Source organism: Brachypodium distachyon, chromosome 2 (genome assembly GCF_000005505.3).
Source record: "Brachypodium distachyon strain Bd21 chromosome 2, Brachypodium_distachyon_v3.0, whole genome shotgun sequence".
Lineage (NCBI taxonomy): Eukaryota > Viridiplantae > Streptophyta > Magnoliopsida > Poales > Poaceae > Brachypodium > Brachypodium distachyon.
In genome coordinates, this window is record NC_016132.3 from 59,063,734 (window position 1) to 59,086,402 (window position 22,669).

At 43.2% G+C, this 22,669-nt stretch overlaps 2 protein-coding genes across 16 annotated transcripts; both read left to right on the top strand.

The window, feature by feature from the left end:
- The first annotated feature begins 660 nt into the window (after positions 1-660).
- On the top strand, positions 661-5,178 carry LOC112271186. Of its 8 annotated transcripts, XM_024460317.1 has the most exons (7): positions 661-1,150; positions 1,240-1,351; positions 1,538-1,622; positions 2,377-2,442; positions 2,614-2,729; positions 3,707-3,817; positions 3,916-5,178. In XM_024460317.1, exon 7 carries the CDS (start codon positions 3,972-3,974, stop codon positions 4,950-4,952), a length of 981 nt encoding a protein of 326 aa, XP_024316085.1. In that variant the 5' UTR covers positions 661-1,150; positions 1,240-1,351; positions 1,538-1,622; positions 2,377-2,442; positions 2,614-2,729; positions 3,707-3,817; positions 3,916-3,971; the 3' UTR covers positions 4,953-5,178. The 8 variants fall into 8 exon arrangements, with proteins under 8 accessions (XP_024316085.1, XP_024316086.1, XP_024316081.1 ...); XM_024460318.1 differs by lacking the exon at positions 2,614-2,729; XM_024460313.1 differs by having other exon boundaries at positions 1,541-1,622; positions 2,614-5,178.
- A 990-nt stretch (positions 5,179-6,168) lies between these two features.
- Positions 6,169-22,238, top strand: LOC100821592 (probable LRR receptor-like serine/threonine-protein kinase At1g06840). Of its 8 annotated transcripts, none has more exons than XM_014899017.2 (21): positions 6,169-6,284; positions 7,430-7,616; positions 7,843-7,993; positions 8,492-8,563; positions 8,680-8,751; positions 9,095-9,238; positions 9,318-9,389; positions 9,463-9,534; positions 9,869-9,943; positions 10,715-10,783; positions 10,922-10,990; positions 11,127-11,198; positions 11,470-11,556; positions 11,649-11,717; positions 12,362-12,852; positions 14,042-14,191; positions 14,412-14,695; positions 15,013-15,064; positions 20,930-21,180; positions 21,440-21,574; positions 21,675-22,238. In XM_014899017.2, the coding sequence occupies exons 2-21, from the start codon at positions 7,517-7,519 to the stop codon at positions 22,026-22,028; spliced, it is 2,841 nt and encodes a 946-aa protein (XP_014754503.1). In that variant the 5' UTR covers positions 6,169-6,284; positions 7,430-7,516; the 3' UTR covers positions 22,029-22,238. The 8 variants fall into 8 exon arrangements, 6 of the variants coding, with proteins under 6 accessions (XP_014754503.1, XP_024316075.1, XP_024316076.1 ...); XM_003565152.4 differs by lacking the exon at positions 6,169-6,284 and adding an exon at positions 6,358-6,892; XR_002964169.1 differs by lacking the exons at positions 6,169-6,284; positions 20,930-21,180; positions 21,440-21,574; positions 21,675-22,238 and adding exons at positions 6,348-6,892; positions 15,265-15,422; positions 20,450-20,543.
- Positions 22,239-22,669: the final 431 nt, after the last annotated feature.

Here is a 22,669-nt window from a genome sequence, read left to right on the forward strand (position 1 = left end):
TTCGACTAATTTTCTGCAACATGTGATGAATAATTATACAAGTCGAATAAATATTCTAGATGGCTCGGATTATAAAAGTAGCTATAGTTATTTGTACTTACCATATTGTTATAGGTTAGAAAATGCGCGCGCGACAAGTGGTGTCCAAAAGCAAAAAATGTAGAGTGTAAACACAATGTACTTCTCCAGACTGGACTATTGAGCAGCTTTGTGGTGCCACTGTCAAAAAGATAAAAGAGGAGCTTTGTAGTGCCAGTTGGCTAATCATAAAAGTGGCTAATAATAAATATTCTCTCTGTCTCATATTAAGTGACTTTCTATCACATGTATCTAGACGATTTTTAGACATAGATATTTGAGTCACTTACTTAACATGAGACCGAGAGAGTATGTTATTGAGCTTGTTGCAAGATGAGCATCCCAGCAGAAAAAAGCCTCCACGTAGAACTTTTTTCACATGAAGCAACCTAGCATGATCCTGTAGTCTGGAGTAGCAAGAGAGCCAAGGACATGGTACTAAAATGGGTTAATAACCTTGATTTTGTAACATCGAGGTGAAAGGCTAGAGTCTGTTTTAAATAGCAGTGGATTTTTTCGGGTCTTTTTAATTTGAATTTGAATTTTACGCTAATGTACAAGTAGAGTACAATAATAAAAATGCTTGTTGGGCTTTGGAGTCCAAGTTGATGATGTTCTTCACTTGAGTTGGCCCCTTCCTCTTCCCCTTACCCTCGAGACAGAGATGGCGAGCGGCGGCGGCGGCGGCGTCTCCTCCCACAAACCTCTCGTCGTCTACCTCCCGCCTCAAGGCTACCGCTCAATCCAGCCCCAGCGCCAGCATAGGCTCCTCCACCGCCCCCAGCGACCGCTGTCCTCCGCCTCCGCCTCCTCCTCGTGGTGAGCGACACGAGACCATCTTCGTTGCATCCTGCTTAATTTGGTGCTTGTTTCTTCTAAGATGAACGGAATCGGATGGAATGCTGCTGGAACTAGCCGCCCCACGTGGTTTCCTTAATAATCGATCAGTCGCTCTTGCTAGCTCCCTCGCCCCCACGGTTTCAAAACCCTCCCATCATGTTAACCTTCCTTAGCCCACCTCGTCACTTGATTGCCAAGCTACTAGAGTACTAGACATGTTGTCTGATTGATGGTAATTTAATCTCAGATTGGCCTATCTTGTGTTATCCAAATGCTCTACGGAAAACAACCATTATTAATCTTTGTTGTATTGTCATGTAGAACTTTCCCCGGCTTTACTCAGACTTCTTACACCTTTGACTGTACAAGAAGAATACTAGTTTTCGTGATGAAAGAAATCGTCCTTTCCTCCGCTGTACCAGATTAAGAGCAGGTGTGTCTGTGCTACTGAAATTACCTAATTTATAGAGCCATGGCTGAGCGGGGATCGGGTCTCGGCCATTTGATCTGCCATGAGGAGGCCGCGTGTTCACTGTGGTGATGGTTTGCACATGCGCGTGTGCAGCAGCCCCAGTCCCGCCCTAGCTCATTCCTTTTTATTTCATTTACTTGTTGGCAGTAGTTGCTGAGGTCAAGGGCAAGGATGGACCCACAAGGGAGCTTCAAAGTTATTGCTGTCGCCTAAAGGAGATTAAAAAGATCAGGTATGTGTACATTAGCACTCGGCTCCAAGTAATGCCCATTAAGAACTTAGCAATATGTAGGTAGTGCACGCTGCTTGCATCAAAGTAGAAGTATGCCTTCATTATGTTACAAAATGAGAATACCTTATTAAAGCAGCCCATTATTTATTAGTGATATATCTTTGTCTTGTCACTTCCTTGGTGCTGTGTTCTTTGATCTTGTTCCCCCACTCATTACAATCTTGTCCTCTTTCTTGACGACGTTTATCACACTGCTGGATATCGTGTGATCTGATTATCCATATAACCATTGTGATGCCATATCAAGATAGTATTAAAAGCGAGTGAAGCCTATGACTGGGACTTGGCTTAAGTATGGGAACTGAGGGCCATGGAAACCGAATACTATATATGAAACACAAGGGCATCCAAATCAACAACGACTTTGTGTTGACCCTTTTGCACGAATCAAGGACGTGCAAGCAAGTTGTGTACTTAGGACTCTGAAAAATTGGATCGCATCACCATTTTCATAGGGTGTTCCTGCATCTATTTGTAGATCATGGGACATGATGCTTACAAGCATTCAACATTTTAGCCTTAGTCTGCTCCATCTTCATGTTTAGCATCATTTACATCGTCCTTCGCTTTGTTCTACCTTTCTTCAGGCTTCCTTTTTTTTTACCTTGGTGTGAAATTTGAACTTCCACAATTCCGGATGGAACTCTGTCATTGTTATTTCTGATTGATTGATGTCCCTCTTGTATACCTCCAGTAAACCTAAGGTAAAGACTGGAGACATGCTGCCAGGGGCATCATCACCTCCCAGCAAAAAGACAAGGTATATCATGTTTTCTGCTCAAGTACCATTATGGTAGTAACTTTTTACATGGCATTTAATAGCCCTGTTATCTTGCTGATATTTCGACATTCATGAAACTATTTGCCTTCTATTATTTTATTTTGAAAAGAAGATGTACTCTTATTTCCTCTCACCGTATTTGCATTTTAGAGTTCTGGTGATCCACTAGCAAGTCAGAGTTTCATCGAGGAGCAGAGGACCTATTTTGCAGAAATTGATGCATTTGAGCTAGTGGAGGAGTTTGCTTCATCAGAGAGTGATCTAGAGTAGAGTTTTTTTAACCTCTTGCTTCCTGCTTCATCTATACTCCCTCCGTCTCATATTAAGTGACTCAAATTTGCTCAAATATGGATGTATCTATACCTAAAAAGCGTCTAGATACATGTAATAGAAAGTCACTTAATATGGGATGGAGGGAGTAGTATATAAGGGCCAAAGATAGAAAGAGCTAGCACACGTTTCCTTGTAGAGTGCAGAGTGAATATGATGCAAAGCGAAGTCTCATATGTTTCTGTCAGGTGCAAAGCAAGATAGCCATCCCCTCTCCCACTAGGGAGAGAATTAAGCATTGCAGCTAATAAATACTCCCTCTGTCCCTAATTAATTGGTGTCGGCCTTTTTGCAAAACAACCCTTGTAAATTTTCGAAATAAACCTGCAGTCCATATCTTCAATTAAATGTGGACAGCGAGTTAATTTCGAAAATTTACAGGTTTTTTTTGCAAAAGTTCCAATAGAACGTGGACTGCAGGTTTATTTCGGGAATTTACAGGTTTTTTTTTGCAAAAAAGCCGACGCCAATTAATTAGGGACGGAGGGAGTATCAGGTGGTGGTAGAACACTTGTGGATTTGTCTCTTCTGTTAGAGGAACTCATGGATTTTGTCGGCTCGATTCGTATATGTCGCACTCCTCAGGCATTGTTACTCGTGATGATATACATATTTTTTCTCTGTGAAGAAGAATATTAAATACTCCTGTTTTGCAGAACAACTTTTTTTATACAGTTAGGCATCTTTTGGCTACATATAGGTTGCTAATTTTGAAATTCACTGTAGTTTTGCTATTTTAGGCTGGAGTAGTTTTATGGGATAGTTTAATACAGAGGAATTGGTCATCTTTTTAATTATGTTTGATTATAGGACTTGGTCATCTGCTTTTTTTTCTCGAACTTGGTCATCTTGTTAATTATGTTTTAATCATAGATATATGAATAATGCATGAGGTGTTGTTGATGTTATGTAGTAATTGCTGACGACTGGATGGACAATGCCGGCCGTTTGTACATGCATGGCATGGGATGTATCGATGGAGTTGGACGCTGCAGGCCCTCGGTATTAATGGCCGGTAACACAGGTACAAATACAAAACGATAACACAGCTAATAATGATGATATATGCTCCCTGTCAATCGATAGAACAGCTAGCTGAATCGGCCGGCCGGGCACCATCAGGCACAAGGAGCTAGTGCTATATATGTATAGCAGAGCTGAGGAAATGAAGGGCGGCCATGGGCGAGAAGACGACGTTGAGGATGGCACGGCAGGAGCTGGAGGACCTCTACCTGGGCGTGGCGGACGACTCCGTGGACCTCACCTTCAGGGACCTCCTCCCACGGCCACCCACCGCCGTCGCTGCACCGCCCTTGACCTTGGGTACTATCCTCGACGACGATGGCGATGGCGACGACGATGAGCGCACCAACAAGGCCTTGCTCAGGTCCTCCACCAACATTTTCACCTACAAGATAGAGTCAGACGATGACGGTGATCAGCGGGTGGCTGGCCCTGTTGTCGTCCCTGTAGCTGCAGGTTTCGAGCTGTCACCTTCTCCTCCTCCGGTCGTCGTCACCGCCGCCGCCGCTGGTGGCCGCCACAACAACAGCAAGCAGCAGCAGCAGCATCTTCCTCCTCCTCCTGCCGCAGTTGGTATGATGATGAGCGGCCGAAATGGCAACTACAGGCGGCCAGGCATACCGCACTCCAACATCTGTGCCTTGTGCACCAGCTACATCTACCTCTTCCGCCATCGCTGCCTGGTGTGCGGCCGCGTCTACTGCCGGCGGTGCGTCGGAGCCGGCATGGGCGACATGACGGAGGGCCGCAAGTGCATCGACTGCCTGGGAAGAAGGTACAGCCACCGCTACATCCACAAGGCAGGCTCCGGCTCCACCGCCGGCAGCGTCTGCTGCTGCATCAGCTTTGGCGGGGGCTCGTCGTCGTCCGTCCAGGCGCAGGAGCTCCTCTGGGCCGAGAAGGGCCCCGCGCCCCGTAGGCGTCCGCGGCCGGCCTCGTCGTCCACCTCCACCTCCATCTCCACCGCAGCATCCTACGGCGGCGGTGCCTACTCCGCCTCCATGAGCATGACCATGATGAGCAGCAATAACAACATGGCCACCATGACCATCAACGGCACGCCACCGCCTGCCTCCTCTTCCTCCTTCGTCGCCAACTCCTTCGCCGGCACCAACCCACACGCCTTCCCTCTCTAGCTAGCTACCTGCTTATATACCATACAAACTATATACGATTCCTTTTGTTCATCACGCGGCAGTCAAATTCATATGCCTAGCTCATCCACCATTTTTGGGTCATTTCCGAATGCATTCTATGTAGAGCATATATATTAGTTTGTAATATTGTGATGTTGATGTGCTTTTCTCGACTCAGAATTGTGGTGTTCATGTGAGAACGAATGGGTACAAAGTCTTCTCCAAAGATGGTGTGCAAAAAACAACGATTATGGTCCACTAATCCATGCAAATTCCACTGTGAGCATATTGGTACAAAATGCATATAACCGCAACAACCAACCATAAGAGATAGAACTACAGAACAACAGAGTTAAAAACAGTTTTTATCCCCTTTGGCAATCTGATTGCTGCTTAGGAACCTTTGATCCAAATTGCACGAAATTTGACAGACTATTATTTCAACTGTTCAACTAAACAGTAATCACGTTCGACTAACATAATTTTAGCAGGTATGAAAATGAATTGAACAATCAAAGGTAGTTCCCTAAACATTTACAAGTGTTTTTCTTAATTGTACACATCCTTTTAGCTTGGGATATTTTTTAGGTATGTAATACATGAATTGTATAATCACACACAGTTTCAAAGAACTGTTAGTGTATATGTCAAATATAAACCTATTATGAGCACTTGCGCCCCAAAAAACTTAGGCTCAATTTTTTTCTGAATTGGCTTACCAGTATGCTAGTCCCTCCGATCTATAAAAGTTGTCGTCTATTATATAAATCTAACCATTTATTTAGGTAAAATCAATTATATAATAAATGAAGTGCATGAAAAGTAAAAGAGTATAACAGTTCTAGCTTGTGCCAAGTCAAACTTTTAAAGTTTGATCAAGTTTATGAAATCTATACGTTTAAATTAGTTTGACTAAATCTGCCATGATTTATATTTTCATAATAGACTAATTTAATATTGCAGCTATAAACCCGGTCAACCTAAATTAGTTTTACTAAGAACTTTGACTTACGACAAAGTTATGACTTATATTTAGGAAGTGGAGTGTTTTGATGAAATAATATGAAATTAGGTTAAATATTTTGAGCCATTCAGACAAAAGTATGAAAAAACAGTTTTTTTCTTATATCCATTCAAAAAATTATATTCGTTCCGTCCCGAATTAACTTATTCTAAGAGAAGTATACAGATTCATCCTGATAAATAGAAGTGACATAGGAACGTGGGACCTACCTTGTTGCCCTCCTCGGCGGCGCCGGCGCATGCAGCAACCATGGCCACCGGCGGCGAGGAGGAGGCTGCGCGCAACTTCAGTTCGGGCATGGCGCTTGAGTATGACCTTCCCCATTGACTCTTCTTCTCCTCCCCCTTCCCCTTGACCTGTTCGTCTTCTTGCTGCTGTCGCTGCCTATAACTTTAGTTTGGGTGAAGGGAGGGAAGGAAACACCCACCCACTTTCGTTGACATCAAATTCAATGAAGAAATGTGCTGCTGCTGAGGTCAGGGGTGAGACAGATGGGTGGATGGATACCACCAACCCCAATTCAATCCGTTCCATGGTCAATTCCTCACTGCCTTTTCTTTGGTTGGCGAATGAAATAAGTGAGATTTCGTCTGAAAAGAAAGAACTGATCAAGATTGAGATTTGGAAGAACGGGTCCTGGCTTCAATTCAATTGGTTACTAGTATAATAATGCTCTGGATTCAAGGAAGGGGCCCTGGTTTCAGCTTGCTGTCCCTTTCTCCCCATTAATCCCATCTCCAGCTTCCATTACAATACTGATTCTCTGCCGGACTCCGTGCTAGTTACAACTCCCACTTTTTTTTTTTAACCCCACCATTCCTGCCCTGCCCTCCCTTCCCTCTTCGTCCCTTCTGCTGCATCATCGGCGGATCGATTCGTCTCCTCAGTTTGCTGATTTGCTTTGTCGTGCTTCCTGGTGAGTTCAGCTTCATTTCACTGTTAATTTGCTCTTGGTTAATTGTACTATGCTTGCATCGATTCCTTTCTCCCTTTCACGGTAGTCGATCCAAGTTCTTCTCCCATGACATAAACCTAGTAGCTTCCTACCTTCATGCTGCCGTGCTATGATTGTTAGCCTCCTTCATTGGATGCGTGTGCTGTGTGACTTAATTAGAGCAGCAGCAAAAGGATTAATTGGGTGCTTCTTCCTTCCACCAAATTTCTCATGCCATATCATGTCTCTGTCTCCAATCCCATATCCACTTGAATCTTCAGTGTTTATGGCTGTTACTGGTTTCCAAGTGCTTGTTGAGTGGCAAACAATGCTACTCTGACTTTTGGAAACTCCCTCAGATGCATATTTTAACAAATTCCCGGTTACTAGAAGGTCACAACTTTGTTAGTTTCCTGACAAGTTTGAGCAGTAATCCGGTGCATCACAGGCTTTAGGTTATCCTTTTTTGTATTTCTGTATCTGAACAAATAACTGTGTTTCTCCTTTGCTCCTTTTCAGGGAATGGACTCCTCCATCAGAGAGAGCCTGCATCAGTGAACTCTGAACACTCCTGCCAAATCAGGAAATTTTCTCTGCAACGGCGTCATGTTACAGTCCGGCCTGTTATATCTTTGCTCCATTATCATCACATTGTATTTTGCCCATGTGCAACCGACGACTGCACAGATCATGGCACCATGGGAAGGTAAAATCCATCTTAACCGCCACACCCTGCCTACATACCTCTTATTTAGTTTGATTGGTCCCTATATATTTTTGTTCATTTGCCTTGTTCCCTCATAACCATGACCTTCACTTGAGGAGAGATGCAAACAAGACGACAAGTCAGGGATACTACATGTATTTATATTTTTAATCCTGTTTGCACGATGAAACTAATTTTCTGTACATTTGGTTCAATTGGTGTGCAGTCGATGCTTTGAGAGCTATCAAAGGCAGCTTGCTTGATCCACTTGGACGTCTCGATAGCTGGAACCGTGGAGATCCATGCGTCGGAAATTGGTCCCGTGTTATCTGTTACAATGCAACAGCAAGCGATGGATACTTTCATGTGCAAGAACTGTATGTGCATAATTGATCTCCTTATCTATCATGTACTTATCATTTGGACAACCTTTCCCTTGTATTCCGTTATGCTTGCTTTTGGTTATGAATTGAAAAACTTGGAACTTGGTCATATAAACAATTATGTTGACTCGCATTGTTAATAGATCAAGTTTGCTTCTTTGGATCTATTTACAGCTTCCCCTTTTTTAACCAGAGAGATGTTGCGGCGTTAATTATATTCATGCCGTTTTGCCATTCTTGATAATGTAGCCATGATATTTAAACTATCGGGAGCTTTGATGGACTGCTAGTGCAATAAAAGGATCCAAAATGCATGTAGCTTAGACTTGGGACTGTTTTTTCGTCCTAGAAATCTCATACTGATTTTTTCCAGACGAATCTAATTCCTGAGACACTTTATGAAAATATGTTTCACCTGATGATATTGACCATGCTCTGGTCGCTATCTTGCCTATTAAAGTATTTATATCTGCAACATGTATATGATAACAGGCAGCTTCTACAGCTGAATTTATCTGGAACTTTAGCTCCTGAGCTTGGCCAGCTTTCTCACATGAAGATAATGTAAGTGGAGTGAGTTCAGCTTCCTAATTGCCTAAATATCGTGTAGATTGCCTGTTCATCTAATCCAGTACTACATACACAAGGGCGATTGAGTACTTTCTTTATTTTCTCTCTAGGGATTTTATGTGGAATTCAATCAGTGGGAGCATTCCTAAGGAGGTTGGCAATATTACTTCTCTGGAACTACTGTAAGTTGAGATCTACAGCAATGATTACAAACATGATCTACCTGAATCAGCTTCCTTCATATCCTTCTGGTTGGACATAGGGTTTTTTATTTTTCTTGTTGCTATAAAACTGCAGTGCTTGGATATAGCCCGCACTATGATATTTTGTATTTCTACTTCCATTTTACATCCCCTCATGATACAACAGTTCTTTTAGATAAACAATTATATCTCTTAGATGAGTTATTGCAGGTGTATCACTATATCATGTCCTTTTGTGGTTGGAATGGGCTCTGTGATTTCTTTGTTGCTTCAACAATTGTTTTTGCTCATTGAACAAGGTTCCGATTGCCTATATTTGCAGGCTCTTAAACGGGAACCAGCTGTCTGGTTCTTTACCAGAGGAAATTGGCTTCCTTCCTAATCTGAATAGGATTCAGATTGATCAGAACCATATATCCGGATCCATACCTAGATCATTTGCTAACCTGAACAATACCAAACACTTGTAAGTAGGATATGGTTTTGTCTCTCTGTTAACGAGCACTAGTTGTACTTATCCTAATGGATTTCTAATTACTCTGCAGTCACATGAACAACAATTCGTTGAGTGGTCAAATTCCACCTGAATTGTCCAGATTACCTTCACTCGTTCACCTGTAAGTACCTGACCACTGCAGCCCTAATGTTGTTTTTCATTTATACTTTACTGACAATATAATTCTTTTGAAGATTGTTGGATAACAATAACTTATCGGGCTATCTTCCTCCAGCATTATCGAAGTTACCAAAACTGCTTATCATGTAAGAAGCCTACTATTGTGCAGTAGTTAGAAACATATTCAATATTCCTGCTAGTCTTTTGGCATTTTCTGTTATTTATATATCATAGGTAATTCAAAATTAACTATGAGATCTACATATTCAAAATTAAATGACGTGAATTTGTATCACGTCAGTTATTTTGGGACGGAGGGAGTAGAAAGAAACAAAGAACATAATACATGGAGAGATCCATAGCAACTTGAGTAACTTGCAGTTCATCTTCTTGGCTTTTTAACACGTCTTTGAGATACCACATTATAAAAATATATACATTCACTGTCCATCTAATTATATCTTTTCAAAATCATCCCAGTCAGCTAGACAACAACAACTTCTCTGGAAGTTCAATTCCTTCATCTTATGGCAATATCACCACACTTCTGAAATTGTAAGTATATTTTTACATATATCTCTATTTTCAGTTCTGTGCCCAAATGAAATTTAATATCAATAATGATGATTTTTGCATTGCAACGAGAATGTCCCTTCATCTGGTTGAATTGTTTTAAAGGAAATAAGGAATCTTTGACTTGTGGAGTTGAACTTTTGCCTTCATTTAGATAATATTACTGCATAGTTGTTGACGGGATAATAGTTAATAAAGCAACTTTGGACATTTGGCTCCATGCAACCATCTGATTAAACTCCTTCTTTTGTTACGAATTATCAATTTTTTGGGAACAGTTAGACTAAGATTGGTGCATTGGCCTGTGAAAAGCAAAATCATGGGAATATTTGGTTATGCTGTAGCAGAAATCCCTGTAAGAATAGACATAATTGCATGAATCACATGTTAAGGTTATACGATTTTTGTTTTCTGGTTTTGCTTGCTAGGCCTATCTACACAAAAGAAAGCAAGCTCTATTGCAAAAATCTGTCTGCTTTAGAAACACATTGAGCCATCGTTATTAATTAATGGTCATATATTTTTAGGCGAAATTTAGGGTATTGCAATAATTCATTGAGGTCTGCATTATACAAATACCTAATGTGGCTGGTATATCAGGAGGGGTTCCTTGTGAGATGCCGTTCAAATTAAGTTGTAAACTTGTATATATTTCAAGAATGCAAGTTTTAACTCAGCCTGCTGCCTCTCTTTTCTCTTAGAGTATTTATGACAGTGTCAGATTAATCTAATAATTGGTATGCTCTACATCAGGAGTTTGAGGAACTGCAGCTTGGAAGGTCCTGTTCCTGATGTCACTGGAATACCGCAACTTGGCTATTTGTATGTAGAATTCTGAACTGCATATTTACCTTGCATATGACCATTTTGCTTAGTACGAAAATCTTACATCTTATGCTTAGGGGTTAGGGAGTTTGGCAGCCATCACTTGCTCTGATCTTTGTTGTATTGATGTTTCAGGGATCTTAGTTGGAATCAGTTGGCGGGTCCTATACCATCTGGCCAACTAGCGAGCAACATAACCACAGTGTATAAATAGAGAGTCCTCGCAAGGAACTCATGGCATTTTACTTTAATTTATAAGAAGTATCATGTATTGATCTCCCCCTCCCCCCCTCGGGGAACTATTATTTCCTGTTTATACTCACTTTTGCAATATGTGCAGAGATCTTTCTCATAATCTTCTTAACGGTTCCATCCCTAGAAGTTTTTCCAGCCTTCCTAATCTCCAAAGATTGTAAGTATGATCTTATGCTTTTACTTCATTATTGCTCAATTGTAATGATTACAGTATGCTCAGGTAACATCAGTTTAACAGATAAGCTGACTAACTAGTATTCTGACATGAACAATAGCCGGGCGCTAGAGTACCTTCTGTGGACCCATGCCATGAGCATAACCATTACTTTTCAACAAAGAAATTTCTTTATCTTAAACAGTATGTATGGCAGTAATGTCCATCAATGATCAGTTGAATCAGACTGAGCTGTACTTTTTTCTTTGTTCAGGTCATTGGACAATAATAACTTGGATGGTCCTGTTCCATCTGATATCTGGCAAAATATTGATTTCAATGGAAACAGGAGCCTTGTACTGTAAGACTTTGTTTCACAGTTTTACTTATGACGCTTAGTTGAAATTAGTTATTCGGGACTGATAATCTAATGCTCCATTGAATATTTTGCAGGGATTTCCATAACAATTCTCTCACCAATCTATCAAGTCCACTTACCCCTCCTGCTAATGTTACCATCCTGTACGCATTTCTGTTGAATAATTTCCTCGTCAATCAAATTTAGATACATGTTGACCTGCTTCTACCATTGGAAAGATGCCATTTTGACATCCTGGAATTGATAATAATAAATTCTGATGTTGACCAGTCATTTTTACTGTAGCTATAAGTTGACTAGCCTGCAGCCACCAACCTTGGTTTCTTCATCTCAGAATGCATAATGGATATTCAATGTATTTTTTTCATATGTGGTATTTTTTAAATATATAATTTGAAAAGAGACTTATTCACATAAGGAAGCGGTGAGCGAATTTAGTCATGGCTCATTGGTAATCTACCCACCTGGGTTCAATGATTCAATCCTTGGGTTGAGTGCCGGTGTTTCGCACCTCCATACGTGTGCGTGTTCAGTGGTAAACCTTGTGTCCTGTGGTCAGTGCCTCAGTGGAGTATAGGACAAATCGTGGTTTTATTTGGGCAACCTCCGCTCTAGATCTAGCGTGTGTCCGGTGGTATGTGAGTGTGGGTCCTTGTAATCTAAAAAAACATAAGGAAGCGGTGAGCATATTGTATACCACTTGGCACTTTCTGTTGGAGTTTTTATATTGTTCTCAAATCCATTTGCAAGAAACCTTATACTTCCTTTTATTGATATGTTATGTTAGGTTATCTGGAAACCCCATATGCACATCTCAAAACCAACTGAATATATCTCAGTATTGTCAATCAGCTCCAGTTGTTGTTCCTGGAGGTTCTGCAAATAACAGTACACTTTGTCAGCCATGCTCTACCGACCTTCCTTACGAAATCATATTAATGTCACCGATTCAATGCATATGTGCTATTCCGCTTTATGTCGAGTACCGGCTGAAGAGTCCAGGATTTTGGGATTTTATTCCCTATGAAGTCCAATTTCAGCAGTACCTATCATCTGGGCTTTCATTGTCCTTGTACCAATTAGAAGTTTCAACTTTTATGTGGGAAGAAGGGCCAAGGCTGAAGATGAATCTGAAACTGTTCCCAAATAACACTGCCTTATTTAATGCAAAGGAATTGTTAAGACTGAGAAATATGTTCACAGGCTGGCTGATCAGGGACTCTGATATATTTGGGCCCTATGAGCTTATCGACTTCGACCCAGGGTGGTACAACAACAGTATGCTATCTAGACTCCATATTTTCGTTTTATTTTCTGTCAAAACGTTTATCTGGTTTCTAGATGTTTGTATTAGTGCTTCTCTGAGTATCAATTATTCGATATGGCTCCTGGTACAGTTATTCGTATTCACTCGAATTAGGACAACTGTGGTAGTGAGACTTGCACTGTACAGTTCGTATCAGTCACCGAGAATGCCGATGTTACTTGTGAAAGTTAGCGTGTGATGAAAAATTATGTTTTCATAAATTGTATATCACTTCCACTCCTGTGTTAACACTACTCCACTCTAGTAAGATTTGTTTTGTGAACTTAGAACATATTAAGAATTGACACATTTTGGTGGGAAAAACAACAACTTTGGGCTCAGTTGAACCCTACAGGTTATACAAATACACGTCACTTATTTCAGGACGGAGGGACTACTATAATTGAGCCATTTTACAAATTATTTTCCTTCTAGTAAAGATAGATGGGGGCGAAGCTAGACCACATGTTGCTTACTTAAATGGAGATGACATGTAATTTCTGTGGGTATTGATGTATGGAAGTGTTTATTCGTGTTCACAAACTTAATAAGCCCATGTTCTCTTCAAAGGGAATGTATATTATGTGACACATCAACCCAAATAGACATATTACCGTGACTCACTTATCCTAATTTAGTGTTCTTCATTGCGTCTCTCTGACATTTCCCTTAACACCCTCAACTTAACATGTTCCTAAACTTGTTCCTGTTACCAAGTTCACCTTTGTTGATTATATGAGTGTACTCTGGTTGTCATGGGACCTCCGCTTCTCGATTTTCAGCATCTTTCGAGCTACCAAGTTCACCCTTCCATCGGCCAAAATATAAGTATATGTGCATGTGCCTGTAAATAACCAAATAAGACCCTATACAAGAGAATAATACAGCATCTATTGGTTTTGTGGGCCCACAATAAAAAAGTATTGGGTTGAGTACAATATGACTATGACATCCTTTTTTGAACCCAGAAAAGAATATGAATATGACAACTTAGAGGAATATTTTGGGATGTAAAAGGATGCGGATGACACTGTGGTGGAAGTTTTCATCACATACTGTTTATAAAATGTAACCACTTTGAAAATTTTGCCAACTTTGGCATCCAGCAACTATAGCAGTTCTTGAAGAGAGAACTCACACTTTCCCTTGGTATCTTTACAGTACTACAGCGTCCTACAAAGTCGGGTTTGAGTACAGGTGCCGTTGTTGGTGTTGTCATTGCAGCATTTGCTGCAGCAGCGATTCTTTCATCCCTCATTACTCTCATTATATTGAGAAGGCGTTTGAAACATTCTTCAAAGAAACGCGCTGGTAAAACCTCCATTTATCATTTTTGTATGATTTGTCTCTTTTCAAACTCGTTGTAATGTTTCAGTTGTTCACCTTTGTTTATTTCTTTAAAACTGTTATTTCAGTCGCTTCTGATTTCTTTGGTAGAGTTGCAGCATTCTTGCCTTTTCGAGATGAGTTGCTATTTATCTGAAGAAATAGTTATCGGCTGTTCAATGACAAAATTCTACCGGCTTTGCAGCAAAAAGAGTTCCGATGAAAATTGATGGCGTAAAAGACTTCACTTTTGAAGAATTATCAAATTGTACAAATGATTTTAGTGATTCGGCACTAGTTGGTCAAGGAGGGTATGGGAAAGTATACAGGGGGGTGTTGGCTGACGGAACAATAGCAGCAATAAAACGTGCACAGCAGGGATCACTTCAGGGTTCAAAGGAGTTCTTCACAGAAATAGAATTGTTGTCCAGGCTGCATCACCGAAACCTGGTTTCTTTGCTTGGTTATTGCGATGAAGAGGATGAGCAGGTTGTCCCTGCAACTTCTTTACAAATTAATAAAAAATAATAGTTTTCATCAAATGTTGCTGTATTATCTCAATTGCCTTCTTGTTTTGATATGGGCTGCGGAAAGCCTAATATCCAAATTTGTTGTGATCCATACATTTGTTTTTGTTTATTGGCGAGAAATCCATACATTTGTTGACACTTCGTTATTGAGAGGCCAACTCACTCTTGTTGCAGAAGCCGAACTGTTGCCTATCTTCTGTTTATGCCTAATGGTACTTCACATTTGGTTTAACTTTATGATGATATAAACTCATACTGTGAAAGCATGTATTGCAGATGCTGGTGTATGAGTATATGCCTAATGGTACTCTCCGTGATAATCTTTCAGGTTAGAACTTCATTTCTGTAGCCGCTAAGCTGCATCTCAAATTTTTACTTACAGCCATTAACAGTTAACAATGTCAGGGACACTAACCTTTACACTGGAAACAATTTGAGAATCTTGGCCTAAAATAATCATTGACATGATTTATTAAATTTGCTTATCTTATTGAATTTTTTTTTTTTGTATTTGCTCTGTTGGGCAAGGGTGTTTTTCTATTTACCTAGCAGGCACAGATATGCAACCTCTGACCTTCCTCTTGCCAAAGGTAACATAGTTAGTAGTTACAGTCACACAATTGATGTTTGTGTTAGGAAATATGCAACTTGTATTTCCAGGAGGCCAAAGGCCAGTATATATACAGGTACAGGTGGCAAATATGCAGAAAACCCCTTATACAATGGGGATATAACATGGCTATACAACTACAACTCTAACACCCCCCCTCAAACTCATGGTGGATCAGCAACACTGAGTTTGGAGAGATAAAAGCCATGATGTGCTCTAGTCTGGGCCTTCGTGAAGAAATCTGCTAACTGGAGCTCAGAAGGCACAAACTGAAGATCAACAACCTGATCCGGTACACAAGAGCGCATGAAAGAAGCATCCACACCAATATGCTTGGTAAGCTCATGCTTCACGGGATCACGTGCAATGCTGATAGCACCTGTACTGTCTCACAAAAGAGGAGTAGGTGTAGTAACAGAAACACCAAAATCCTCAAGTAACCACCGAAGCCAAGTCACCTCAGCCGTCAAAAGCGCCATAGCACGCAACTCTGCCTCCGCACTCAAACGAGAGACTGCAACCTGTTTCTTCGTCTTCCAAGCAATAAGAGAACCACCTAGAAAAACACAATAAGCAGACAAGGACTGGTGATCCGAAGGATCACTAGCCCAGGTAGCATCCGAGTATGCCCGAAGCTGGAGCGAGCTGGAGCGTGGGAAGAAAAGACGGCGAGAGACAGTCCCACGAAGATAACGCAGAACTCGAAGGAGGTGGCTATAGTGAACATGAGTGGGAGCAGAAACAAACTGACTGAGAACATGAACCGGATAAGAAATATCTGGACGAGTGACAGCTAGATATACCAAACTCCCAACAAGATGACGATAGCGAGTCAGATCAGAAAGAGGCTCACCATCAGAAGCACGAAGATGAACACTGAGCTCCATCGGAGTCTCAACAGTGCGCTCATCAGTAAGACCAGCACGAGCAAGAAGATCCTGATTGTACTTCTCCTGAGAAATAAAGAAGCCATCAGAGGTGGAAGAGACCTCAATCCCAAGAAAATATCGAAGGGGACCAAGATCAGACATAAGGACCTGCTCACTAAGACGTGCCTTAACAAAGGCAATATACTCAGGGTCATCCCCAGTGATGATCATATCATCAACATAGAGGAGAAGGAGAGTCCGACCTCGAGGAGAAAGGTGGACGAAGAGCGCAGGATCATGTGCATTGGCGGAAAAACTAGCAGCAATGATCACGGAGGCAAAGCGCTCAAACCAGGCACGAGGGGCCTGCTTAAGGCCATAGAGAGAGCGACGAAGACGACAAACCATGCCGTCAGGAACAGAATACCCAGGAGGTGGCTGCATGTAGACCTCCTCACACAACTCACCATTAAGAAAGGCATTTTTGACATCGAGCTAGGAAATAGACCAGTGACGAACAGAGGCCACAGCAAGAAGAGTGCGAACAGTGGTCATATGAGTCACAGGAGCAAAGGTCTCATCATAATCATGACCATGCTCCTGCTGAAAACCACGAGCCACAAGACGCGCCTTATAGCGCTCAAGAGTACCATCAGAGCGAGTCTTAACCTTGCAGACCCACTTGCAAGTGATAGGACGAACACGGGGAGGAGGAGAAACAATATCCCACGTGCCAGTGCGCTCAAGGGCATCAATCTCCTCGGCCATCGCATGCTGCCATTCAGGATGAACAACAGCATCACGATAAGAGGATGGCTCAAGAGGAGCAGCGCTGGCAAAACCATAACGGTCAACTGCAGGAAGCGGACGAGTGCGGAGGCCATATGAAGGAACGGGAGGCTGCACAGTGGTAGACGAGGCCTCACCTGAAGGACCAGGCACATCTAAAGTCTGAACAGGGGAAGATAACTGAACAGGAGAGTCCGAAATATTAGGGGAAGATAACCGAACAGGGGAAACCGGAGTAGCCGGAAGTTGAGAACGACCGGTGTAGTAAAAAGGATAGGAAGGCACAGGTGGAACCAAGGTAGATGGAGCATCAGGAGAATGTTATGGCTGATCGGGAGAATCTGGTGTGTGGGGAGGAGACGACGGGGGTGAAGTCTCAAAGGGAGGATGTGAAGACACAGTGGAACGATTAGATAATCGACTAGCTGGTATAGATGTATCGGGAAGAATCAGGAAGGAGAGAGACTCTACAGGGGTAACCTCGGGAGAAGATGGGCGAGGATAGAAAGGACGAGACTCATCAAAAGTCACATCCCGAGAAATCCGTATCCGACGAGCATTCGGATCCCAGCACCGATAGCCCTTGTGCTCATCATCATAGCCGAGGAAGACGCACTCAACAGACTGAGCGGTCAGCTTGGTACGCTCGCGATCAGCTAGAAGAACGTAGCAAACGCAGCCAAATGACCGAAGCTCAGAGTAATCAGGAGAGCAATCCCAAAGACGCTCAAGAGGAATGCCCCCTTTTAGAGCAAAGGATGGCTGGATGTTGATAAGATAGGCAGCGGTAGATACCGCCTCAGCCCAAAAGTGAGGAGGAAGAGAGGCAGCGATCATCAAGGCGCGAGCCGTCTCAAGTAGATGACGATGCTTGCGCTCAGCAACACCATTCTGAGCATGAGCACCGGGACAAGAGAACTGAGCAAGCGTGCCCTGCTCAGCAAGGAATCCGCGTAGAGAACGAGAGGTATACTCACCAGCAGAATCTGCACGGAACACACGAATAGGAGTGTGGAACTGGGTGTGAACCATGGCAGCGAACTTCTGATAGATAGATAAAACCTCACTACGAGAAGACATAAAGTATATCCAAGTGTAGCGTGAAAAATCATCTATAAAAAGAACATAGTAGCGATGACCCCCTTTCGAAATGAAGGGAGCCTGACCCCAAACATCTGAGTGAACAAGATCAAAAGGACGCTTAGACACTGACTCACTATGAGGATATGGTAACTGAATCTGTTTACCGAGTTTACAACCCTGACAATCTAATGACACATCTCCTGAGACAGACCCCAGAAGACCTCGACGAACTAAAGACGACAAACGAGAACCACATAGATGACCAAGACGATGGTGCCACTGCCGAAAAGAGCTAGTAGACATAACAACTGGAGTTGAAAGGCTGGCGACAGGGGTAGCGAAAGGAGAACGAAGCCAGTCAAGCTCCCAGAGGCCTTGAGAGTCACGGCGCCGGGGGCCAGCTCTGGTTTGCTCGTGCGACGATCCTGAACAGAACACGAGTCAGCGTCGAGAATGACAACCAGAGTCAGTAAGCTGACCAGCAGAAAGAAGCTGCATGGTGAGTCGAGGAACATGAGCAACAGGAGAAACATGGAAAGTGGGATTGCTAAGAATGCCTTGACTAGCAACCAGAAGAGAAGTACCATCAGCAGTAAGAACATGAACTGGAGAATCTAAAGGTCTAAGGGGGGACAAGATAGAAGAATCAGAGGTCATGTGAAAAGATGCTCCCGAATCGAGAATCCACGGGACTGTACCTAACTGCGGAGGCGGTCTCTCAGTGCTAGAAGACTCAGTAGCAGAACCTGCTGAGGGAGAACCAGCAGCAGCAAGCATACGACGAAGACGTGCAATCTCCTGCTCGATGGATGACAAGGCCGAGGATGTCGATGCAGAAGTCGAAGTAGACGATCCGGGGCCCGAAGACGAAGAACCACGAGAAAGTTTCCGCTTTTGCCTGAAGCAAGAAGAATAACCGTGACCGTCCTTCTCGCAGTAGGTGCAATGAGGGCGACCACCACCAGAGGGAGGGCGTGATCCACCTGCCGGAGTAGGCAGCAGGGGAGCCGAGGCACTGGAACGAGGTGTAGCCGGTGTAGCAGGTGGTCGAGCAGCGAGGACGGTGGGAATCTCCAATAAACCAGCACCACGCAGAGAGTCTCCTCGGCACGAAGCTCGGTGAGTGCCTCCAGTAGAGTGACACGAGGGACCCGTGCAAAGAGCCGAGCACGCTGCTGCTCGAACTCCTTACGGAGCCGCGACAAAAACTCCTAGAGACGTTGGAACTCCTTATCAGCACGAGCAGTCTGACAGCACGCACAAGTGCCACAAGTAGTGGAGCAAAGAGAATCAAGCTGTCTCCAAATAGCTGAGCTCCGAGAATAGAATTCATCGATGGTAGCATCACCCTGTCGAAGTTCGTGCTCCTGACGAACCACGGAGAGGTACAGAGCGGCACCAGAGGGCTGATAACGCTGGCTCAGGTGAGTCCACATTTGAAACGCCGAGGAGAAGCCGACAATCTCGGAGGAGAACTGGGGCAGAACACTGGAAACAAGAACAGCCGAGGCACGAGCATCTGCATCCATCCAGTGTGTGTAGGCAGCAAGAAGCTTGTAGTCGGAGAGCCGTTGCTCATAGGCAACAACAGCAGCATCGTCGGCCTTCTTGGCAGCAACAACAATATCCTGGGAAGCCGTCGGATCAACAGTCAGAGGGACCGGCAGAGAAGGCTCGACCGGTTGAACGGGAGACGGTGGACACGGCACCTCGCCAGAAAGAGCGCCCAAAAGTCCAAGACCGCGCGTGTGGATGCGCATGTGGGCAACGAAGTCCGTGTAGTTGATCCCATCAAAAATCACGGGACAGCGAGGTATAGCAACGTAGCCAGAGGACGTCATTGTACCTGTTTCTCTCTTCTTCTTCTTCTTGTTTTTTTTTTTTAACTAGATCGGAAACTGCTACGCTGCTGTTCGAAGAAACAGAGCAGCGGAACAGAGGACTAGCCCGATCAAAGGGCCAGCGGCCGGGGAGAAGCCGTGAGGCAGCAACGGCTGACGAAGACCCGTGCAGCAGCAGGCGGCGGCCGGCAGAGACGGGCAGCAACCATTGGCGGCCAGCGGAGACGAGATAACTCCAGCAGCGACCACGTGGGGACAGGCAGGGAAGAAAGAGCTGCAGCGGCCACGCGCGGGCAGGGGAGAGAGCTGCAGTGAATCGATCAGATCGATTCGATCTGATTCGATCAGAGAGAGGAATCGATCTGAGATTAGAGAGGAATCGATTCTGAGATTAGAGAAAACGATTCAATTTGCAATAGTTGCGCGTGCGGTGGAAAAGCAAATCCTAGGCTCTGATTGATACCATGTTAGGAAATATGCAACTTGTATTTCCAGGAGGCCAAAGGCCAGTATATATACAGGTACAGGTGTGGCAAATATGCAGAAAACCCCTTATACCATGGGGATATAACATGGCTATACAACTACAACTCTAACAGTTTGGTCGTCTAGCTGACAAATAATATCAAGATACAAACGTATGCATTTTAACTGTTGTGGATCATTCTCCACAGATGTACGTAATATAGTACAAGCTTTCTTGATGATAAATGCCTGTCGCATCACTAATTTATCACTTAAACTCCCAACATGAACATCTACTGTTTTCCCAACAAACTCAATCATGAGAGGTACGAAGGAGCTTAAGTTTGGATTGTACCAGTGTTAAATTTTGATAGCCAGGTTCAAGCCAATAAATTCTCCATGCTATTTTGTTGCTTGCAAAGAAAAGAACGGCTTTCATGTATGTGTGCTAAGACTGTTCACTGGTACTCATCTATATTACTTTTGATGTGTTGCATGTCCTGTAAAACTCCCCTAACTATTGTTTTACGTAACAGCGAAAGCAAAAGAGCCTCTTAATTTTCCAATGAGATTACGAATTGCATTGGGGTCATCACGAGGCATACTCTATTTGCACACTGAAGCAGACCCTCCGATATTTCATCGTGACATAAAGGCTAGCAATATTTTATTGGACTCAAAGTTTGTTTCAAAGGTTGCTGATTTTGGTCTATCGCGGCTTGCTCCACTTCCGGAAATAGAGGGGAGCGCTCCTGGTCATGTGTCCACTGTCGTAAAGGGTACCCCGGTGAGTATGTTGTGCCAAATATTGTAACGTGTCTTGCAATCAACCGAATTGGCCTATTTCTTGCACATACTAATTCAAGTATTTTGAGTACCCATTGTATTTTTTGAACTGAACTAAATGAGAAAGAATTGGGAAAAGAAAAGTTTTCTCGGGAGGACCCTTCGGAATTGGATTTGATACAGTGAAGGGATTTTTTTAGTATATTCATATAAAGGGAGGAACACACCGTATAATCAGCTGTCTTTGTTTATGCTTGCAGGGTTATCTTGACCCAGAGTATTTCCTCACTCATAAGTTGACGGACAAAAGTGATGTGTACAGCCTTGGTGTTGTTTTTCTGGAACTACTGACAGGGATGCAGCCTATTTCTCATGGGAAAAATTTAGTGAGAGAGGTAACTATCCAAGCTGAGATTTGACTGAGGGATGTTTTTTTTGGGATGTGAAACATGGTAGCAAACAGAAACTGAATTGTGGTACCTACTACATATACAGGTTGTGGCTGCGAACCAGTCCGGGATGATATTGTCGGTGGTTGACAGGCGGATGGGGCCTTGCCCGGGAGAATGTGTGGAGAGGTTTGCTGCACTGGCACTGCGATGTTGCCGGGACGAAACAGATGCAAGGCCGTCAATGGTGGAGGTGGTGAGAGAGCTGGAGACGATATGGCAGATGACGCCGGAGACGGAGAGTATAGCTTCGGAATCGGTGGCCATGGACCCTAGCAACACTGGCACACCTGCGTCGTCGAGGATGGTTTCTGGAGGAAATGATCAGTACATGTCGTCGTCCGATGTCTCTGGTAGTAACCTGCTCAGCGGTGTTGTGCCCAGCATCAACCCTCGCTGAGCTGATATAGATACTACCGCCATAGATAGATATATAGATATAGCTACTATGTACTCCTGTATTGTATGACAAGACATTCATGGTGTGATGCTTCATTTTTTTTTGACCAGTTTCATGGTGTGATGCTTGCTGATCGATGATTTTTATGTACAAATTCTTCTTGTTTATTACTGCCTCTGTTTCATAATTCCTAAAAAACGTCTATATACATGTAATATTTCGATAAGAATTATGAAACGGAGGGAGCATGTCGGATGAATTCTGAGACCACATTTTTTTTTTGAGCGAAGACCACCGCCTTTTTCACATTGGTCGGAGCTTATTTTCCTTTCCACCCCTCATGTTAAGCCGGCGCGCAGTAGAAACACGATAATGGGAAGGGAAATGAGCCGGCCGCAACAACGGGCCGTGTGATTTCGTCGCAAAGATCGCATGCTCGGTGGTCGGTTAATAAGCTCTCCCGGCTCGTTACACATGGTCACATCCAGGGTATAGGTCTTGCTGAAATCCCCGCAAGTCTTGGCTTCAGAGCCTACAAAATAAGAGTACGAATTTCACATATGACTAGAAAAATATATAGAGAATGGGAAGTGTTTTGTACTTCTTTAAGTGAAATAGTATTAAAACCAAACTTACCAGCA